This window comes from Peromyscus eremicus, chromosome 9, assembly GCF_949786415.1.
Source record: "Peromyscus eremicus chromosome 9, PerEre_H2_v1, whole genome shotgun sequence".
Taxonomy (NCBI): Eukaryota; Metazoa; Chordata; class Mammalia; order Rodentia; family Cricetidae; genus Peromyscus; species Peromyscus eremicus.
This window is the reverse complement of record NC_081425.1, coordinates 78,171,140-78,194,038: the sequence shown is the minus strand read 5'-3', so window position 1 is coordinate 78,194,038 and position 22,899 is coordinate 78,171,140. Positions and strand designations below refer to the sequence as shown.

Here is a 22,899-nt window from a genome sequence, read left to right as displayed (position 1 = left end):
TAAGCCATCTCACCAGCCCTCAGGCAGCATCTTTAAACTTTACTCTCCTTCCCCACTCCACCAAAATTAGCACCAGGTTTTGCCAAATGTTTCTTCTAAGATAAAATTCCCCTAGTTAAAAACACTTCCTAGGCTGGAAGGGTGGCTCAATGGTTAACAGCATATGCTCAGGGCTGGAGAGATGGCTCAGCGGTTAAGATCACTGACCGCATTTCCAGAGGACCCCAGTTCAATTCCCAATACACACAGGGCAGCTCACAACTGTCTGTAACTCCAGTTCCAGAGGATCTGACACTCTCACACAGACATGCAGGCAAAAACACCAATGCACATTAAATAAAAATTTAAAAAAAAAAAAAAAAAAAAAAAAAAAAAGAGCAAGAGCATATGCTCTTCCAGAGGAGCCAAGCTTGGTTCCCAGCACTCACATCAGGTGGCTCCCAATTATCTTTGCCTTCAGCTCTAGGGCATCCAAAGCCCTCTTCTGGCATACAAATGACACACATTCACACAAACATACACATATAAGAATTATTTCTCTAAAGCTAACTGAACTTCTCACAGATTCCCAAATTCCCTGACATCTATAAATAATTTACTTGTTCCCCACTGACTGATTCTATACATTAAATTGTTCTAATAATTTCTTTTTTTTTTTTTTTTTTTTTTTTTTTTTTTGGTTTTTCGAGACAGGGTTTCTCTGTGTAGCTTTGCGCCTTTTCCTGGAACTCACTTGGTAGCCCAGGCCGGCCTCGAACTCACAGAGATCCGCCTGGCTCTGCCTCCCGAGTGCTGGGATTAAAGGCGTGCGCCACCACTGCCCGGCTGTTCTAATAATTTATAAGTCATTTTCCTTAACAGTTAAACAAAATTGGTAGAAATCTCTTAACTGCCAAGCAAATCATACAGTAATTCACTCTAAATGCATTATCATACAGCAATCCTAAAAGGTAAACTAATACAGTATAATAAAAGTAGGAAGTCAATAGCAAAGATCCCTGCATAAAATTACAGAGATTTGTCCCCATAGTCAAAATACCTAATCTTTTAACTTCATCTCTGCACATGGCACTGGATTAGCATTAAGGTGAATTTTATTCATCTAAATTATTTACAAGTTTTAAATAGACATAAACAACAGATATGTGTCTGCTTCCTTTTTGGTTAAATTGAGATAGTAATAGAGATTATCTTATCGGGTTGTTATGGTATTGAGTTAAAACATGTAGAATGCAGAAACAGTGCCTGGCATATATATATTTAAGTGCCAAACATTACCATGGATCATTTTTAAAGACACATAAGCAAACAGAGGCATGCCTTGGATGTTGTATAAACACAGTAGAATCAAATAATAAACTTGTATCCTGATACCCTGGGTTCGTATTTCCCTTTCTTAAACGTTATTTGAACTTCAATATCCTCACCTGTAAAATATGAATAATCTCTGCCTTTCTTTCATAGAGCCTTCTTTATGTCATTACTACAGATTGTAAATATTGTTAAAATGGATCATCGCTATATATAAAGTATTGTTTTTATTAAAAGAAAATCTAAGGAGACAGTTACTATTTACTTAGTGGGGGGGCCACGTGTGAAGGTCAGAGGACAACAGAAGAAAAGGTTCACTCAGTCCACCACGTGGGTCCTGGAGTCTCAACTCAGGTCATCGGACTTGGCAGCCAATGCCTCTAATCTGCTGAGCCATCCCACTGGCACTGATAATCTAAAATTTAAAATAAAACATCCTCAAGGTTTGTTTTTTTTTTTAACGTTCGTGGTATTAGACATGCACAATAACCTCTAAGAAGAGTAGCCGTATTTTAAAGCCACTGGAAAGGATTTGGTCATCACCCATTTCAACCAGGAACGTGATACAGAGCTCCTATCTAACCTTCTCTTTTCAGTTGTGAACAAATTATTCTTTTGAACATGGAGAAGATATGTTGAAATAAATAGGATTTGTCTTGTACAATCAGTGATAGCCCCACAGTTTTAAATCAGTTTGATGCGTCTATTTTTAGATAGAAAAATCGCTGCCTTCCGATGAGCACTTCAAAGGCATCAAAGATTGCACTCTGGACTTATTAGGAAGAAATGCTTTTTAACAAATGGCTTTTTATAAGTGAAAGTTGCAACATCAATTACTTGTGTCAGGTGTTGGGAGAGCACTCTCTCCGCGGCTGCCAAAGAAAAAAAGAAAAACAAACAAAAACTTTCCTAACCATTTAGCCAAAGGTTACCCTCAGCCAAAGCCTCGGAGGTAGATTCCGGTCCCGGGTAGGGGGGGTCTCCAAAGATGATTTCAGAGAGGTGACCAAAAAAAAAAAAAAAAGGTCAAAATGCTCTACCGCAACGCCTTCTGAAAAAATCCCAAGAATTTTATCTTTCACCGGGGTCCAGGAAGCACGGGGCTCGTTCCCGCTACACCCCAGGGAAGGATGCAGCTCCGGACGGGTCCTTTGGGGTCGCGCTAGCGCAGCCCGCGAGGACTCGCACGTGGCGCCAGCGGAAGGCTCGGCCCCCGGGCCAGCTGCTCTGATTGGTCAATGGCTGCCAGGGCCGGGAATGCACCTGAGCATGGTCCAAACCAAGAGGGCAATGAGCAGCCGGCCACGCGGGCAACTCCCCGAGCGGCAGCTCCTGCTTGTTGGCCCCACGAACGCAAACACCATCCAGCTGCGCCAGCCCACGTGGGCCTCGGCTCGCCACAAGGGCCGTCTCCCTCCTCCCCGCGTCGGGCAGCTCTCACCTCAGCGCTTGTGGCGCCTCCACCTTCAGCTTTTTGGGCTTCGGCTCCTCTGCAGCTGCCATCTTCACACTCTCACCCTAGTTTGGCTCTGCCGCGCGTCCCGCCCCTCAGCCCGGTGGCTCCGCCCCCTCGGCTCGTCACCGCCCCCTTTCTCCTAAGCCCCACCCCCTCTTAACTCCGCCCCATCCGCGACTCTAGTCCAAAACCATTGGCTCGACGCGCATCTGATGTCCCGTCCCTCCAGGACCTCGATTACTACGGTAAGGGACCCCAATCGGAGTTAGGCTGCGGGGGAGCGCCTGCGCTCAGGGAGTGCCAACCTCCCTGTTCTTCCAGAGCCTGAGTAATGTGGAAGATTCAGATCCTCAACCTCTGGAGACGCGGTTCCTCTCACTGAACCCCTCTCCGCCCATTTTATCTTTCTAGTCCTGCGGACCTCCTTGGCGTCTCGGAGGCTGCTAGTCAGGCAATCTGTTGGGCACTCCGAGCGCGGGGTCCTCGCGGCTTTCTCGGCTGCTTCAGCTTCGGTCCAGGGAGGACCCGGCACCGAATCACTGACTCGCCCAGGTGTCGGGGTGAGTGTGAGGGCGGGGAGTCCGCGGGCTGGAGACCGCTCAAAAGCCGGGGAGTAGACCGCGTAGCTCGGGTTCGGAACACTAGCCCGGGCTCCAGGAGCGTCCCTGCTGCTGTGGGCCGGGGCCCGGCCTCCCTCCACGCCCGGCCTTCCGGGCTTTCTAGCCGGCTGGGCCGGAAGGGAGCGGTGCACCTGCCACGCAGGGTTCTCGAACCCTGGACCCCAGGCGCGGGAACAAGGTCTTGTCATCTACCGTGAGGTGGAGTACCGACGACTTGAATTCACCAGCCCCCAGGTTTGGTCTTGGAGGGCAGAGCCCCTGATGAACCTAAGAGAACGTCCTGATTTGAGGGTGGCTTCTGGGTGAGCGAGCCGGGGATGGGGAAACGGTGAGGAGGGTGTTGCGGCTTCTCAAGAGATAGGTGACAGCTGTAAACTGAGAAGGTGGCCTGGAGTACGGAAATGTAAAGAGTTTGGGGCCGATTGGCTGTCGTGGATTTGTTTGATCCTGCAGCTTTTAACTTCACGGTTGAGAAGTTGGGTCTGTAAAATCCGGCGTTGTCACAGGAACAGAAGTGGGTTGTTTTTTTTTTTTCTTTTGTTCGTTTGTTTGTTTTGCGGCATTTGGGGTTTTTAACTTGGAAACACATCACACAGAAAAAAGGAATTCATTGCAGCCAAATATACAAATCCCCTTTCTATTGAAAGAAGAAAATGTCCCTTTTCCTTAGAGCAGACAAGTTCTTTCAACTACCTTCCCAGTGATGTTATCTTCTGCTTCTCAGTTTCCTCCTTTAAATTTTTTTTTCGTTTACCTGTTTGTTGTATGTGTGTTTCATGCCACAACACACATGTAGAAGTCAGAGGACAGCTTGTGGGGCTCACTTCTGTCCTTCATGAGGTTCTTGGGAATCAAACTTGAGTCCTTGGGCTTGGCGGCAGACACTCTTTCATGATGAGCTATCTCAATCTCCTTTTTTTTATATACCTACCTGCTATTTCTATCTAAGCACCACACTGCAATGTCTCCTTTCCAACAGCCTACAGAGCTACCACTAAAATTATCTTAACCAAGATCGCCGATGTCCACTTGACCTTAAATCATATAGTCTCGGTGTGGATTAAAAAAAACTACTTCTTGGAGCAGGAGAGATGGCTCACTGGTTAAGAGCGTTAGCTGCAGGACCTAAGTTCAATTTCCAGCCCTCACATAGTGGCTACCAGAGAGCCGACCCTCTGGCCTTCTTGGGTGCTGCACGCGTACAGTGCACAGATATACATGCAGACAAAACACCCATACATATAAAATAAGAATTTAAAGGAAAAAAAAAACCCTACTTGGTGTGAGGCACCAAAATTTGTACCCTTTTTCATGCATGAGACTACAATGTTCTTTTTTTCTAAATGTGTGTGGCAGGGGTTGGGGGATGATGGTAAGGATGCTCAGTAAAGGGCACTTGCTGCTCTTGCAGAAAACCCAAGTTCAGTTCACATCACCCACACTGGACGGCTCACAATAACCTATAACTCCAGAGGATCTGGCCTCTCCAGACACCTGCACTCATGTGGCATATACTCACAAAAATGCATACACACACACCCAAAAAAAATCTAAATTTTAAAAAAATTGGGTTGTGAGCTGCCTGGAATGGGTGCTGGGAACCAAACTCTGGTCCTCTGCAAAAGCAGTGAATGCTTTTAATCCCACTCCCCTGTTTCTGCAATTTAAGGAGATCCACTGCCCTCTCCTGGCCTTCTAGGGCACTGCACTTACATGCACAAACCCACACTTAAATATACATAATACACATAAATTAATGAAAAAAAACTTCTAAAAATGATTTGTAGGGAGTGGTATGACTGGACAAGGAGTAAGGGATTAGAGTTTAAAAAGATCCTCAGTGAGGAAAGGAAAATTGTAAGACATTTTTTGAGATTTATTTTTATTACTTTTAATTGTGTGTATATGGGTGTGTGCACATGAGTGTAGTTAGGATCAGCCTGACATTGGTGGTGCTAGGAATTGAATGTGGGTCTTTTTTTTTTTCCAGGATGGGGTTTCTCTATGTAACCCTGGAATTCTGTAGGCCAGGCTGGCCTTTGCCTCCCGGGTGCTGGGATTAAAGGTGTGCACCATCACAGCCAGCCAGAATCTGAGTGTTCTGTACTTGCTCTTAACCAGTTGAGCCATCTCTCCAACCCAAAGAAAAACACAGCTTGACCTCTTTGTACCATTCTTCTAGAAATACATTACCATACTTTAATTACTGAAAATCTCCCACCACCCTTGCCCCTTCAACTGCATCTTAGTCTCTTTTTAGTTCCACCTCCTTGGCTCATGTGCTACTCAAATACTGTTTCTTATTTCATGTATGTTTTTTACTATGCACATAATTTCTTTGGATATAATTTTTTTATATTTGTAATTCCCATTAACAACCTACCAGTCTCTTTGAAGCACCATACCTATATACAGTGATTGAATAATATACTTATTTGAATCAAATATATTACGAATTGGGTCAAATCATGTATGGCTAGATCTTAGTACATCAGCTTTCATCTTATTTCTACACAGCATACCCAAACTTAAATACATTTTTACTCAAAGCCTGTTCATTTTACTCCGTCTTGTTAACCTTCTAGTCCTGGGGACTAGAGTTACAGACAGCAGTACGCAGTGGTTCTCAACCTGTGAGTTGCGACCCCTTTGGAATCTAAGACCATTGGAAAACACGGATTGTAGCTAGAGTTTTCCTGACTGGCCCACAGTCAGGACAAATCTCTGACACCCGCCAGTCCCACAGCTGCTCAGACCCAACCAAATAAACACAGAGACTTATATTGGTTACAAACTGTATGGCCGTGGCAGGCTTCTTGCTAACTGTTCTTACAGCTTAAATTAATCCATTTCTATAAATCTATACCTTGCCACATGGCTCGTGGCTTACCGGGATCTTCACATGCGGCTTGTAATGGTGGCCTGGCAGTGTCTCCCTCACCCAGCTTCCTGTTCTCTCAATTCTCCTCTCTGTTAGTCCCGCCTATACTTCCTGCCTGGCCACTGACCAATCAGTGATTTATTTATTGACCAATCAGCAACACATTTGACATACAGACCATCCCACAGCAACGGATATTTGCATTATGATTCATAACAGTAGCAAAATTACACTTATGAAGTAGCAATGAAAACAGTTTTATGGTTGAGGGTCAGCACAACATTAGGAACTGTATTAAAGGATGGCAGCATTGGAGGGTTGAGAACCACTGGTTTTAAGGGTGCTGGGAGTCAAACTTTGGTCCTCTGAAAGGGCAGCCAGTGCTCTGAACTTCCAAGCCATCCAGCCCCACTATCACTCATCTTAACTGGTGTCACTTAATTCAGTGCCTTGTTATTCAATTTCCATAGTGTAATTATTGTAATCTTTCTAGAAATGTAAATCAGATTTGCGTGTTTCCTCTCAAAATAAAAAAATAAAATTGGCAGATGACTTTACATTACACTAATAACAACAAACAAGGTTAGCCTTGCCCGTGACCAATGGCTGTTTACATATCCTTACCTTTTATCCCAGGACTTCTTCCACCTTAAGAGTTGCAAAATTTGTTTTGGATTTCTTTCATGTGTTCTCTTTGTACCTCTAAACCGTGAAGATTCCTGCAGCTCACTATATTGCCCCTATCCTAGGTTTTTGTTTTGTTTTGTTTTGTTTTGTTTTTTACTGTATTTGTATTTGCAGCTGAATAATATAAGTTTAGAAATTTTTTGTTCACCCTCATATCCCAGATGCCTAGTATTTAAAATATAGAACAGTTTGTTGAATGGGGGGGAAATGGTCAAGATTCTGGTTAAGAATCAGAGGAACTAAATTCTTTTTGGGCACCATTATTTCGTGTGTGTGTGTGTGTGTGTGTGTGTGTGTGTGTGTGTGTGTGTGTGTTTGAGTATTTGTGCAGGTTTGTGCAACTGCAGAGGTCCCCATTTGTGTGGGACCAGAGATTTAAGTTGAGTGTCTTTCTCTGTGTTTCTCCCCCTTGTTTTCTGAGACAGGGTCTCACTGAACCTGAAGATCACTGACTGGCTAACGGCTAGCCAGAAAGCTCTGAGGATCTGCCTGTCTCCAACACCCTCAACCCGACCCCTACTCCACTGTTAGGGTTACAGAAAGGAACCACCACCTCCTGTTTTTCTATGGGTGCTGGGGATGCAAAGGTTCTCTCACTTACATGGCAGGCACTTTACTGACCTGGCCATCTTCCCCTTCCCCATTCTCTCACTTTAGATGTAGGCCATTCTAGGCCATTAAACTTTGTGCAGAAGGAACATCAAGTGCGGTGAACGACTTTTGTTCCTGTTGCTTGAGAGGCTGAGCCAAGGGATTACTTGAGCCGAATTCAGCAACATAAGACCATATCTAAAAAGAAAAACAGAACACACTTTGTGTTTTAGACACTTGACTTCCAAAGATATCTTAACTATTGTAATTGTATTGCTTGTAAGACCTCAGGATGAATGCACTTTTAGTAAAGAGGATTCATGAAGCAGTTAAGCTGCAATCAAAACTCTGGTAGGAGTGTTTTGTGATTCAAAAGTCACACACACACACATCGGTTATGGTGATCCCTGTGCAGTTTTCTAAGAAAATTCAATAAAATAAGTAACAAAATAACTGCTAAAAGCATAAGTGATAAAGAAATGAGCTAATTTTTGCTGCCCCATGTGATGTTGCTTCATCGTTATATGCATTAGGCAATCGGTCATAATACGGATAGAAAGACTAAGATCTCTTTTCCTATTAGAGAAGTCTAAGATGGGTTTGAAAGCTGAGTGCTGTTGAGTGCTGGAATGTTATGCTTTCTTCTCAGCGCAGAGGATAACCACAGGAAATCCAGTGGTTGGTTTGACAGCACTGTATTTTGAAACCTGAACTGCTGCCAATAAAAACAACTTTGGTGGAAACTTTCTTGGAAAGAATTTTTCACCAGCTTAAGAAAATGGGTGGAAATGTAGCTCTAAAATAAAGAAACTACTCAAGAACAGGAAAGTCTCTTAGAGAGTGTTGTGATAATGCAGTGCCACTGTGTTCCATAGGGCTACTGGTTTGAAATAACCTGTCACCTCTTTTATTTCTACTCTAATCCATTAAACTCTCTCTGCATAAAAACTAGAACATGTTTTGGTTTATATAGTGAAGCTTCAACTTTTCCTCTTAAATCAAGCCAGAACAGCACATTGACTATACTGTCTAGTAGTATCACAACCAGATGTGAGTATTTAAATTACTTCAAATTAGCTGTAAAAGGTAGCACTTTTTGCAATTTACAAATTCCAAGTTTGCAATTTCCAAGCTAGCCTGCACTACGTGGTGAGACCGTCTCAAAAAATAGTTAACATTTCAGTACCTTAGTTGTCTTTGCTACATTTTTGTTGTGTTTCTTTTTTGAGACAGGGTCTCATATATCCTGAAGTGACTTGAATCTACTGTTCATGGTCGAGGCTGGCCTTGAACCCCTGATCTCCCTGCCTCCACTTCTCAAGTGCTGGGATTTACGGGTGTGTGCCACTACCCCCAGCTTCACGTTAGCTACATATCTGGTACTCAGTAGTTACACATATTCAGTGATTACCCTATTGGACAGCACAAATAAAGAACATTTCCTTAGCTGCTGAAAACCTGATTAGCACTGTGTTCAAATATGTGCCTGGTGATTAGCATATAAGAGGCAAGTTAAGAGCAGGAGCTCAGAATTCAACTGTTAAGTTCGGATCTTATATCTGACACTGTGTGGTCTTAGACAATTGACTTCACTTTTCTGCAACATTTGTCATAAAATGAAGATAAAGCGGTTACACAGTTTTGGGTTGTCCCCCTATTGCATAGTTAACAAATATTTTTCTGTTGTTTGTTTCTTTATGTTTTGAAGACATGGTGTCATGTGTCCCATGCAAACATCAAACGTGCTAGTTAACACACATGATAAATACCATGGTCATTTATTCGGCTTTCACATCCTGATCACAGTTAGTGGAGGGAAGTCGGGGCAGAGCTGTGGAGGAAAGCTGCTTAGTGGCTTGCTCAGCTTATCTTCCCCAGAACCCTCTGCTTAGAGGTAGCACCACCCACGGTGGCTGAGTCCTCTTTCATGAGTTGTTAGTGGAGAAAATGGCCAACAGATATGCCCTCAGAACAGTCTGCTGGCGCAGTTTCTCGGTGGAGATCTCCTCTTCCAGATTTCCCTCAGCGGTGTCAAGCTGGCAGAACTACCTGGCACTTACTATGCATAGCATCGATAACTGTCCTGTAGTCCACCAAACTTGCGTTCGTGGAATAAATTATACTTTTTAAAATTTGTTGCTGAATTTAGTTTTCTAGAATTTGAAACTTTTCCATTTGTGTTCTTGGGTGATAATGATCTGCAGCTACTTACATTGCCTTTGTCTGGTTTTTATGTCAGGACAATATGACAAGCATTTTTTTTCATACAATATATTTTGATCATATTCTTTGTCCTCCCCTTACCTAGATTCTCCCCCATCTCTACCTACCCAACTTCATGTTCTCTCTCTCCAAAAAGAAAGAAAGAAAGAAAGAAAGAAAGAAAGAAAGAAAGAAAGAAAGAAAGAAAGAAAGAAAACAAATAAAAATACAGTAAGACAAAACATAACAAAACATAAAGTACACACACAATGGAATCCTTCTTGTGTTGGCCGGCTACGCCTATGCATGGGGTCTGCCCTAGACTGTGCTTGATAAACCCAGCAGTGCTCTATTGGAAAAGAATGATTTTCTCTTTCCTAGCAGGTGTCGGTTGCAAATAGCTCCTTGCTTATGGATGGGACTTGGTGTCTACTTCCCTTTCTGTGCTGTGATTTTTGTCTGGTTGAATTTGTGAGAGTCTTTATGTGGTGTCATAGTGTCTGTGAGTTCATATGTACATCAGCTCTGTTGTGTCTGGAAGATGCTATTTCCTTGGAGTTGTCCACCCCCTTCTGGTTTTTAGAATTTTTCTGCCTTTTCTTCTCCATAGTCCCCTGAGTCTTGAGAGAGGGGAGTGATAAAGACATCCTATTTAGGGCTGAGTACTCCAAAGTCTCTCACTTGCTCGACATTTTCCACTTGTGAATCTGTGTTTATTACCATCTACTACAACTGTGCATTTTCAATGTACAATAAATATAAGCCCCTTTTTCCCTTCACAGAAAATGATCCACAGTCTATTTCTCATCAACTGCTCTGGCGACATATTTCTAGAAAAACACTGGAAGAGCGTGGTGAGCCAGTCTGTCTGTGACTACTTCTTTGAAGCTCAGGAGAAAGCTGCTGATGTTGAAAATGTCCCACCTGTCATTCCAACACCTCACCACTACCTCATTAGTATCTACCGGGAGAAGCTCTTCTTTGTGTCCGTCATACAGACAGAAGTGCCACCTCTCTTTGTCATTGAGTTTCTGCATCGAGTTGCTGACACTTTTCAGGTTTGTATCCATCAAACTGCTGTAACTAAATCACCCAAGATAATTCAAGGAGAGACATGTGCTCAAGTTTGTTACTTAGGTTTTGGATGTGTTCAGTGTGACTTTTCTTTCTAACTAAACATAGTCTCATAAACACTTAGAGTATGCAGTCACACACATTGCTGCTCTGTTCATTGTTTTTTATATGTGTGGCAAACTGTATCATCAGGAAACAAGAGTGTCCTCCATTAGAATTCTCTGGATCATCACAAAGATTTCTTGATCATGAGCTCTTCTATATTTACATTTTTTATTTTCTCTTGTTTTAGTAAATAAACCAAATACTTAAAGCTTTATATGTGTTTGGAGGTGGGTTTATCAGGGCTAATGAAGTTTATAGCTCACATTTCAGTACTTTCTAGCATGCTATATAATAGGAATCAATTCATTATAAATACAGTTAGAAAATATTGAAGAGAAATGTTAGGCCTTCCTTAGAGAATTTTTCATGTCTATGTATTTCTAAGGTCTTAAACCATGGGTTAAGCTACGTTGGTTTATTCTTCAGAACAAAGGGTATTATAAAGAAAAGCAAGCCTTCCTTCATGCTTTCTGTTGTTCAATATTATGAATATTTTGTTAGGACTACTTTGGTGAGTGTTCAGAGGCTGCAATTAAGGATAATGTTGTCATAGTGTATGAGCTCTTGGAAGAAATGCTAGACAACGGATTCCCACTGGCTACTGAATCTAACATTTTGAAAGAACTGATTAAACCACCAACAATTCTACGTTCCGTCGTCAATTCTATAACAGGTATGAAAGATGAAAACACTGCTAGGACCTGATCCATTGAAACTTTATGAGTAGCTCAGTTGGTTCAGACTAATGACAGACTATTAGGGTAGTCTAATTTGGCCAAAATTACAGTTACCAATACTGTTAAAATGAATGCATTTTTCTTTTTTATTCTCTCTCTCTCTCTCTCTCTCTCTCTCTCTCTCTCTCTCTCTCTGTGTGTGTGTGTGTGTGTGTGTGTGTGTGTGTGTACATGTTTATGCACAAATGCATACCTGCATACATGCCATAGCATAGGATGAAGATCAGAGGACAGTTTATGGGAGTTTGGTTCTTCCCTTCTACCATGTGATTCTAGGGATTCAGTCAGGTCCTAAAGCATGGCAGCAAATGCCTTTACCCACTGATCCATCTGGCCGGCCCCCTGTTTCTTTTGAGAGATCAAGCAAGAACATTAACAAAAACAGATATATGAGGTCAGGTGTAGCTCATGTGTGTAATCATAGCACTTAGGACACTTAGGCTCACCAGGGAATTGCTAAGTTCAAAGCCAATCTGTGTTACAGAGTGAGAAATATGTTTCTTTTATTAAAAGAGGCTCAGTCTTGGCATGACAAAGGACTTTTAGGGTTAGGGTATAACTCAATGGTAGAGCATTTGGCTATTACTGGGATCAATGCCCAATATTTCAAAAAAAGAAAAACTAGTAAAATAAGTAGGAAATTTGTTTGTTTGTAGAACTCATGCATAGTAGACTTTCTGCTTTTGTTACAAGCTTCCAATTGGGTTTTATTCTGGACCATTCCTAGAAAGTAAGTGTACTCAGATAATCTTTTGAGGTTTTAAGTCTTCTAGAAAGAGTGGGCTTGGGGGCAAAAGCCTTTAACCTCAGCATTCAGGAGATAAAGTTGAGTGATCTTTGTGTATTCGAGGCCAGCCTGGTCTATACAGTGAGTCCCAGGTCAGCCAGAGCTACATAATGGGACTGTGTCCAAAAGAAAAAAAGAAGTCTTCTGGAGGAAGATTCTTATAGAATGTTACATGCCACTCCAACTACACTGTCCACATTCAGCATCTCTAGTCATCCTTTACCATCAGGGGAAATTACACTCTGGGAAAATAGTTTAAATATCTAAACATTTTAAAGAGCAATTCCATACTTCAAGGGCATTGTAGTGAGGCACCAGAAAACTCTCAAAAATAAAATAAAAACAGCACAAGCTCACAAACTTTTATGAGTGTATATGTATACTATATATATATATATATATATATATATATATATATATATGTATATGTATATTGTATATATTTACACAGATAAAAATCCTAAAATTTGCCAGGCGGTGGTGATGCTGCCTTTAATCCAGCACTCAGGAGGCAGAAGCAAACGGCTCTCTGAGTTTGATCTACAGAGTGATTCCAAGACAGCCAGGGCTATTACACAGAAAAACCCTGTCTCAAAAGACAAAACAACAACAAAAATATTTCTAAAATGTTTACATTGGTTATCTCTAGCTAAGAAAACATCTTGATTTTTGATTTATACATTTTTAGATATGGGTGTGTGTGAATGTGCACGGGTACGTTAGGTGTCCTGCTCTATATACATTTTTAGATGTGTGTGTGTGTGTGTGTGTGTGTGCGCGCGCGCGTGCGTGTAGGGACATTAGGTATCCTGCTCTGTATACATTTTTAGGTGTGTGTGCAAGAGAGAGAGAGAGAGAGAATGTATGCACAGGGACAATTAGGTGTCCTGCTCTATATACATTTTTAGATGTGTGTTTAAGTGTGCACAGGGACATTAGGTATCCTCTATCACTCACCTGATTTCTTCTTTTGAGACAGGGTTTCTCACTGAACCTGAAGCTAGGCTGGTGGCCAAAAAGCCCCAGCCATCCTGTCTCGATCCCCACAGTGCTGGGGATGCAGGGGTGTTTACAGCCATACCCCTCTTTTCATATGGGGCTGCAATCTAGACTCAGGCCCCCATTTTTGCATAGCAAGCACTTTTATCATTGAGCCATCTCTCCAACCTACTTCATAGTTTTGAACTTTCAAAAAAAAATGTATTTAATAGGAAAAATCACTAATGTATAATGTAAAACTATAGCATGGGTTGATAAAGTTTAAGAGAATGGTTCAGGCTGAATGTGATAGTGCATACCTGTAATCCCAGCTACTAGGGCAGCTACAGGAGAACAGTTGTGAGTCCATGGCTAGCCTAGAGTACAGAGTGAGAAAATATAATACATCTGGGCTGTAGTTCTTTAGTAGAGGCTTGCTTATTATACTAAGGCCCTGACTCTGTTCCTGGTACCACACATGTACACACATACCAAAGACTGGTTCAATGGATGAAGTCATCTTTCTTGAACTACCAGGTGGCCCTAACATAGGGCCCTGCAGTATCAGTAGATTGTAGAATAAGACAGAAATGAGAGCATTTATGAGGGAAGTGCACATAAAATGGAAGACTGGGTTGTATTCGCCCCTCTTGCAGAAGAAGAGCTTTATGTAATTGAACACTGAAGGGACACTAGGTGAGACTAGGCTCAGTGTGATATGGGAAGCTGAAATGGGAGAATACTTGTTCCCAGGACTAAGCAGAACGTTTAGCTTTTATCAGAAGCAAGTAGGAAACATAAAGATTTCTGAACAGGAAATTAATATGATTAAAGCAGTGTTTTTCTATTATCTTGGAAAGTAACAGGCTGGAAACAGGAACACCAGCAATATATAGACTATACAATGAGTGTCAGCCTTGTTAGCCAAGCTTAGTGACACATGCCTGTAATCCCAGCTCCCAGGAGGCTGATGTGGGAAGATCCCTAGTTCTGAGCCATCCTGGGCTACATACATTCCTTGTTTTTACTGTGTTGCTGTGTAGCCAAAGATGACCTTGAACTTCTAGTCCTCCTGCCTCCACCATCTCACAAGTGCTGAGGTCAAAGTGTGTTTTCTACCATTCAGTGCTGGAGATTGAACACAGGGCTTTATGCATACTAGGCAAGCACTGTGCCTGTTATGTCCCCAACCCTGAAACCATATTTTATGTTTGCTTAAGTTTGGGGTGGTTTTGTGTATGTTTTGTTTTGTTTTTGGCGACAGGGCTCTACTGTGCAGCTCAGGCTGGCTTTGAACTAGTAGTCTTCCTGCCTTAGCCTCCTGAGTGCTGGGATTGTAGGAATGTGCTGCCTCACTTGCGACCTGTTTTTATCAAGACAGTTTTGTTGTATCAATCAAGTCTTGCTGTGGTGTAGCCAACTGGTCCAGAACTCACTATGTAGACCAGGCTGGCCTCAGACTTGCTGCCATCCTCCTACCTCTGCCTCTCAAGTGCTGGGATTATAAAAGAAAGAAAGAGAGAGAGAGGAGAGAGAGAGAGAGGAAGGAAGGAAGGAAGGAAGGAAGGAAGGAAGGAAGGAAGGAAGGAAGGAAGGAAGGAAGGAAACAGAATTAACAAAATAGAAAAAAAGTCGTAGTGCTACTTATGGGGAAAATATTTAAAGAAATATTGCCTAAATGTTAATGGTAGCTGACGTCAGTAGAAAACAGATTTTTTTTTTAATGTTTTATAAACTTACTACCTTTTACTGCTGTTCAGCATGGGTTACTTTTGAATTAAAAATGTAAACTAACCAAAATGTTGAGTAAGTCACAGTAGAAGGGCTTCTGTTGTGATAACCATACATATGCAGTTTGCCAGGAAGCTAGCCAGATATGAATATTAGTCATAATTCAGCCAAAATGATATTCTGAACTTAAGAAAGGTGTTAGTTTTGTTTTGTTTTTGCTATACTGGGGATAAAGCATAGAGCCATGCGCATGCTAGGCAAATGCTGTACTATAGAGCTATATTCCCAATAGTTGCTGATGTTGAAATGGGAATAAGCAATGTTCTTCATCTCGTTACTCCACAGAGGCCAAATTGGCAATATCTTATGTAGAATTCCCCTGAACACCAAAGGCACAGGTTCGGACTGTGTATTCTATGGAGACTTCTTCCCACTAGGTTCTTCAGCAGCCACGCCTCTTTTTCATTGCTGGCAGCAGGACAAGATTCTGTTGTTGAGCCATTGGAATTAGCTTGGGTTACTGCTAATACACAGGAAGCAAAGGAGAAGTGAATGCATCTATCTTGGTCTAACAGGTAGACGGGAGCACGTGGTCTGTCTGTCCTCGTGCATGGACTATGTCTCCGGCAGTTCTAGAGCTTATCCTCAACTGCAGTGAAGGGAGATCCAAATGGAAGGCAGAAGCTAAAGCATCCATTTTCCTTTCTAATAGCTTTTCTGATAACATTACACACATCCACTTTGCTTTCTTTTCTCATTTCTAGGCAGTAGTAATGTTGGGGACACACTCCCCACTGGGCAGCTATCCAACATCCCATGGCGTCGAGCAGGAGTGAAGTACACAAACAATGAGGCCTATTTTGATGTAGTTGAAGAAATAGATGCAATTATAGATAAATCAGGTAATTGTGTTCATGTGGTCCTCTGGGGAAAAAACAATTCATTTGACACTGGTATTTGAATTGAAAACTGAAATCCCCTGGCAGGGTGGTTTTCAGCAGAAAGTCATTCAATTTTCTAATGATTTATAAATCCTTTTATTCCGCCCAAAGGTTACATATAATTATTGTAACCACTGATTGAGATAGTGCCAGGTGTTTGTAAGCCCCTCTTGCAGCTTACTCATCTGATAGGTATTACGTAACTGTGTACTCATGTTCTTCCCTATACTGTGTACAGTGCTTCAGCTAAAGGCTCCTTCTGGTTGCTTTTAACAGAAGAGACAGTGGTGGTAAATACTAGACTCATAAAACGTCTCATCCTAGCCTCACACTTGTACATAAAGCAACTGAGACTGGGAGGACAACATAACCTGTTCAACATGATACTAGTTGATATTTGAGGATGACTTCCTGTGAATAACAGTTATTACCTTGTCTTCTTTCCATTATAACCTTCAGGCATACATAACAATAAATCATGACGCCTGTTCCTTAAAAGGTAGCCTATAGCTTAGTCCATTTCATGAGAAACTTTCATTTTTAAATTCTGTTAAAATAATCAATTTTAAATAAGTACAAGATTGACTCTCTAAAGATTTGATCTTCCTTACTTAGAATTATATTCTAGCCAGTTAGATGTAGCCAGTGAGAAATGCTGTAATAACTAGTGTAATAGATCCTCTGTCCACTAACCTGTTAGAGGTACAAAGCTTTGTAATTCTGACACCCAGAGTATGTTTCCATTACTCCAGATACAGTGAGAGCTCTAGAGAAGACCGATTCCATTAAGGTTATTGTCTTTTTATTTCTTTCTCTAGGATCTACAGTCTTTGCAGAAATTCAGGGCGTCATTGATGCTTGCATTAAGCTCTCTGGAATGCCTGATCTCTCTCTCTCTTTCATGGTAAGTTTTGATCTGCTCTATAGTCCCTTACATGCCTAATACATTTGAAGTGCTAAATGATATGATAATTACTGAGATAAGATTGTATCTGAAATTTTATTTATTTTGTATTTATGTGTATTTGAGTTGGCATGTATTTATCAGGGCACACATGTGGAGATCAGAGGACACCTTCCAGGAATTGATTCTCTCTTTCCACCATGTGGATCCTAGGGATCAAACTCAGGTCCTCAGGCTTAGCAGCAAGCACCTCTACTCATTAAGCCCTGGAGTTTGTATATTAGGTTACAAAAGGCTGTTTGAGAAATATTCCTAGCACAGCTTTCCAGACAGGAGTTGACACGTTGAATATGGCCTTTATGGAAAGATCGAAGGGAGCTTTTTACCTAGAGTGTGTTACAATGGCTCGGAATTTGCTGTCTAGCTTTTGTATCTCCATCGTCACTTTTACCAGATATCTGCTCTGCTTGTGTAAAGGGGCATTAATATTTCGCATCATTTAGATTCAGCATGACACACTGCTAAAACAGCTAGGAGAAACGTGTTCTTGTTCTGTCTGTTACCAGTTTTTCTTGACTTTCTTCAGCCTCAGTTTTCATCCGTGGAATGTAGATAATGCTACTTGCTTTTCTCCCCATAGTTTGTAAACTTCAAGTAAAGTAGTGTATATAAAATATTTGCAAACTTTAGAAGCTTATGAAACTATAAGGTTAATTTTATGTGCTCATAATAAATTTTTACACTGCTTTTACGATTTAGGGAGCATATTAATTTATCATAATATGTAAATATTGTTGTCATACTCTTTATACTCTGTGCATATGGCTTTTTCTTTTCCTGACAGAACCCAAGGCTGCTAGATGATGTCAGCTTCCACCCGTGCATCCGGTTCAAACGTTGGGAATCTGAAAGAGTTTTGTCATTTATTCCTCCAGATGGGAATTTCCGACTCATATCATACCGTGTCAGCTCACAAAAGTAAAGTGATGCATCAGCAAGAATTTGCCAACACAGACAAAGGATTTGAATAGAACTCCCTGCTCTTGTTTCATTTTTACAGTTTAGTTCTTGAGTTTACCATGGCTTACTTAGCCATGGCTCACCTGGAAACCTAGTGAGAACTGGTGATAATGTATACCTAAGACAGACAGTGTTTCTGAACCTCAAAGTGTAGAGTAGTGAGGGAGAGTAGGTTAGAATCTGTAACTAAAAGCAAGCCTTTGGATTATGCATGACCTGGGAAAACCATGAACTTGGTGCCTTAATCCTACTATGATCTGTAAACTAACAACATAGTCATACCCTAAGATATTCCCTCAGCTACCTGCTTCAAGTCTCTGTGCTCCATATTGAGTTTGGGGAAGTATGGGGTGGTTATTTTTAAGACGAGGCCTCATTTGTAACCCAGGCTGGCCTCAAACTCTGGGTCCTCCTGCCTCAGCCTCCTTAGTGCTGGGATTATGTGTGACGACACTCAACTTCCATTGAGTTTTAAACAGTTGAACATTGTCACTTACAGCTAACTTGTCCCTTTAAAATATCAGAAAGCATGTGGGTAACAAAACTGAAACTTTTTCTGAGAAATTATTTCTCCCTCCTCTCTCTCCTCTTCTCCCTCCCTCCTTCCCTCCCTCCCTCCCTCCACCCCAGTTGTTTACACTGTATTTAAACCAGATTTCTGTTTGGGCTTATGTGTCTGTTATCAGCCCATACAGAGCATTGCTGCCCTCAACAACCCCAGTGCCGAGGCTGCATCTACCAGGGCATATGACCCTGTGGCACGGTTACAAACAGCATGAAGCACATACTACATCTGCAGCTGTCCCATACCTTTCATTGTGTACATTCATACTTTTATATCTTTTTCTCTGTCTTTTTTAGTCTAGTGGCAATACCAGTGTATGTGAAACACAGTATCAGCTTTAAGGAAAACAGTTCTTGTGGCAGATTTGATATAACAATTGGACCGAAACAGAATATGGGAAAAACTATTGAAGGAATCACAGTGACTGTGCACATGCCAAAAGTTGTGCTGAATATGAACCTGACACCAACACAAGGCAGCTATACGTTTGATCCAGTGACCAAGGTACAGCCGCTTCAGATCAAGAGTGAGCAAGGGTTCTGCAATCTGTTCTGTGGCTGGGGGTGGAGGACGCAGTAGTTAGGAAAGCAGTGGCCTGGCCTTGCTTACACAGGCCTCGAGCTAAGGGTTTTCAGAGGACTATGGAAGATGATTTTCTTTCAGCTGCTCTGCTTCCTTAGGTAGGAAAATAATTCAATAGAATAATTGAGTGCTTCATAAATGAGGTGTGTTTTGTTTGAGATGGGAGTCTTACTATGTAGCACAGGCTGGCCTGTAACTCAGAGCCACCTGCCTCTGAGTTCTAAATTAAAAGCATGTGCCACCACACCTAGATGAGAAGGTGTAATTTTGAATAACTTCATAGAGCATTTTTTGGGTGGTGGTTTTTTGGTTTTTGTTTTGTTTTGTCTTGGGGTTTTTTTTTTTTGTTTATTTGGTTGGTTGGTTGGTTGGTTGGTTGGTTGGTTGGTTTTTGGGTTTTTTTGTTTTTTTTGTTTTGTTTTGTTTTTTGTTTTTTGAGACAGGGTCTCTCATTGTAGTCCTGGCTGACCTGGAATTCGCTATGTAAATCATGCTGGCCTGGAACTCAGAGAGATTCGCCTGCCTCTGCCTCCTGAGTGCTGGGATTAAAGGTGTGTACCACCGCACATAGAGCATTAAAAGATCTTCTAACCTTGGGGCTAGAAAGATGGCTCAGTGGCTAAGAACATGCACTACTGTTACAACTCAAATATGGTTCCCAGCAACCACATTGGAGGCACACAACTGCCTGTAACCTCAGCTCCAGGAGATCCCACACCCTATTCTAGCCTCCATGGACTCTGTATTCACATACACAACTCCACATAGACACACATATACATATAAGTAAAATTTAAAAAGAACAGCTAACATCTTAAGAATTCCAGAACCTTCCCAGGGACTGTGTAAGTCTAAGCAGGGGAGTTCCACACCTCCACCCCAGCTGCAGCCGAACTTTCCTCTGCTACTCAATTTCCACACAGGTGATTTATGGTAGTAACATAAGTCAGATGTCTATTCCAGGCTTCTCCTGTTTTCCAAGACACTGCTTCATTTTGTGTAGGAGCTTATAGTCTCTGTTAACCTCTGAACATGTCTTTAACACATGGGTCAGATTTTTTCCTCTTGTCTTTTGAAGGTACTAGCATGGGATGTGGGGAAAATTACTCCACAAAAGCTCCCGAGTCTTAAAGGACTAGTAAATTTACAGTCAGGAGCACCCAAGCCAGAAGAGAATCCAAGCCTCAACATACAGTTCAAGATTCAGCAGCTTGCTATTTCAGGTAAAGATAAGTTTGCTGTGTGTCTAGGGGAAATTGGAATTAGGAGTTTGGAAGAGTTCTGACAGTTCCACCCTAGAAAGAGTAGCAGCTCCAAAGTGCCTACCATGGTGCTGGCCTCCAGGCACCAAGAATTTGGGAGAACAGCTTATTTCACAGTCTTCCATCACACATGCCCCATTCCACCTTCATTTAAGCACCAGAGAAGCAGCCATTTGTGTTCATAGGAAGTAGAATTAGCTAGCTTCACGAGCATTTTTTTCTGGCCACAGAGACATCAGCTATACTCTCCATAGTATGGTGATAGAAAAAGGACATTGTTTCCAAAATGATGAATGGAGCACTGTGCGGTGTCACATCTAGAGTGCAGTGTTCATTGCTAAAGAAGTCTTGCACTATTACTGGGATAGTAACGATTTGTTTCATTTTTTTTTTTGACACAGGTTTAAAGGTGAACCGCTTGGACATGTATGGGGAGAAATACAAGCCATTTAAAGGAGTCAAATATGTCACAAAAGCTGGGAAGTTTCAAGTGAGGACATGAGAAGAGGCCAGAATTCCTCAAGATGTTTGTTTTTCAAGTGTCATTACAGTTTATTACTATTAGGTACCAAGTGGGTGGGAATACATATAAAGCATTTGTGTCAGGCTGCACTGCTAACAAAGTTGCTTAGTATCAATGTAGGGTTCTTAAGGAGCTTTAAGCTAAGGAAAGTTTTCAAAAGACTTAGCTTATTTTCTATCTTTTCACTTGGGAAAAGATTTAGATGATTTCTTCCAAGGGGGCTACCAGCTGAATGCTGCACATTGTACAGTAAAGGCAGAAGGCTACATCGAGCGGTAGCCTCTCTCCAAAAGCCAGTGAACTGGTCTCATCCACCAGCAGGAACTGTCTCAGCCGGGATGTGTCATGTGCAGCCAAGTGTCACACCTTCTGATCTTAGCCATCTCAAATCAGTGTCTGTCCCACGAGAGGAGATTCCCCCACCCCAAGAAGTTTACAGAAAACTGCCTCTTCAAGTGTTTGCCTTACTCAGCTCTTCACTTGTGCCATTAAGCAAGCACTGTAGCAAAGCCACTTCCACATGGCCCGGCAGGGAGCACTGCTGCTCCGTGCTCCATTCTCACTGACTTGGTATTATATTTTTTATAAATAAGATTTTTATGTAAAGCTCAGATTTTGATTTACAAAGACCTTGCTGCAGTAGATATACCATCAGCCATCAGTTCAGCTGCTAGATAGCACAGTCAAAATCATTTGCATCAAAGGGGCAAATACTTTATTAAGAGAATAAAAGGGAACACTACTTCTGCTTTTAGGAAGTTAATGCAGGCACAAGTGTTTGTGCTTTTAAATTAAAGTAGTAAAAGAAGATTAAGCAAAACCTTTGCCATTCTCATGTTTTATTAAAGCTTTATGTAATGTCACTCTAACCTAGTTAGCCTGGAAACCTCCTGCACTGGTCGAGCAAGAGGAGGAAAATACATCTGCTTCACTGCTGTTGTTCTTTCTCCTTCCACGGTTTGATCTTCCTGTGCTTATGTGGTTGGAGTTCCCTGTGCCCTGTATCTGGAGGCGCTCCTCTTCATAGTATGTGTAGCCAAGGCCATTGTGATAGGCACCTTCCCAAACCTCCCACCTTGTCAGAGTGCGACTGCAGCACGCCAGTATCTTTGCTGTACTGTGTACGCAGAAGAACGTTAATACTGAAGGACAGACAGCGTCCTCAGTGATGATTTCTACCAGTCGAGCGTTAGCTTGGAAAATCGGCCTATGACTCATTCCATTCTGCATCATTCGCTTGGAAATCCTTACACAGTGATTTTGCCTCATTAGCTACAAAGAAAATGGAGGAAGGCTGAAAGTTAAGATGTAAGTGCTTGCTCTCCCTATATCATAGTCTTGTGACCGGTGACATTTCCCCTTGCTGCTCTTTAGACTGTTAGCTTTCTTATCCTGTGGCCCATTATTTTCTTTCATCTGTCCCTTACCATGCTATTTATGACTTACGCTCACTCCTTGTTAGAGTGCTCACGATGCAGGAGCACTGTTACTGTTGCCCTCATCTACGAAGAAAGGCCAGTTTTGCAATTTCAAATAGAAATTTCTTGAGTAACCAATCTTAGATTGGCAGCTTTAAGTCAAAATGCAAAATATCTATTCCCTTTGACTAAGATTGGTTATCTAGCTCTAGTTCTAATATCTTGTCTTTTACCTCAAAAACAATCATAACAGTTGAATTTCTTCACAATCCTTCGTCTCACCATCCATACCTAGACTGTCCAACATTCCTCCTGTGCAGTCTTGTCTATCAAAGTGGAACATATACCAAGAGTCCCTCATCTCTAATAATTTCTGCTAAAACAGCCAAGCAGACTATGTTCCTTTACAGTTATTGTATTTATTAATTTGATAGAGCCCAGTCCTGTCCCTAACTCTGGCTATCATGTCAATAAAAATATGAAAGCAACAAACTGGTTTTTTTTTTAAAGTTTGATTGTTGATG

At 41.7% G+C, this 22,899-nt stretch overlaps 2 protein-coding genes across 5 annotated transcripts in view; one reads left to right on the top strand and one right to left on the bottom strand.

Annotated features, from left to right (window-relative positions):
- Positions 1-2,865, bottom strand: part of Adk (adenosine kinase) — a 408,688-nt gene extending 405,823 nt beyond the window's left edge. The window contains exon 1 of the mRNA XM_059273845.1: positions 2,753-2,865. Within this exon, the coding sequence (XP_059129828.1) occupies positions 2,753-2,814 (62 nt within the window). The 5' untranslated portion in view covers positions 2,815-2,865. The remainder of the gene's footprint in view (positions 1-2,752) is intronic.
- A 54-nt stretch (positions 2,866-2,919) lies between these two features.
- Ap3m1 (adaptor related protein complex 3 subunit mu 1) lies at positions 2,920-21,777 on the top strand. Of its 4 annotated transcripts, none has more exons than XM_059273840.1 (9): positions 2,920-3,012; positions 10,531-10,806; positions 11,429-11,600; positions 15,925-16,062; positions 16,920-17,005; positions 17,850-17,983; positions 18,887-19,094; positions 20,251-20,395; positions 20,836-21,777. In XM_059273840.1, exons 1-9 carry the CDS (start codon positions 2,980-2,982, stop codon positions 20,934-20,936), a joined length of 1,293 nt encoding a protein of 430 aa, XP_059129823.1. In that variant the 5' UTR covers positions 2,920-2,979; the 3' UTR covers positions 20,937-21,777. The 4 variants fall into 4 exon arrangements, with proteins under 4 accessions (XP_059129823.1, XP_059129825.1, XP_059129826.1 ...); XM_059273842.1 differs by lacking the exon at positions 2,920-3,012 and adding an exon at positions 3,044-3,327; XM_059273843.1 differs by lacking the exon at positions 2,920-3,012 and adding an exon at positions 3,433-3,689.
- The last annotated feature ends 1,122 nt before the right edge of the window (positions 21,778-22,899 follow it).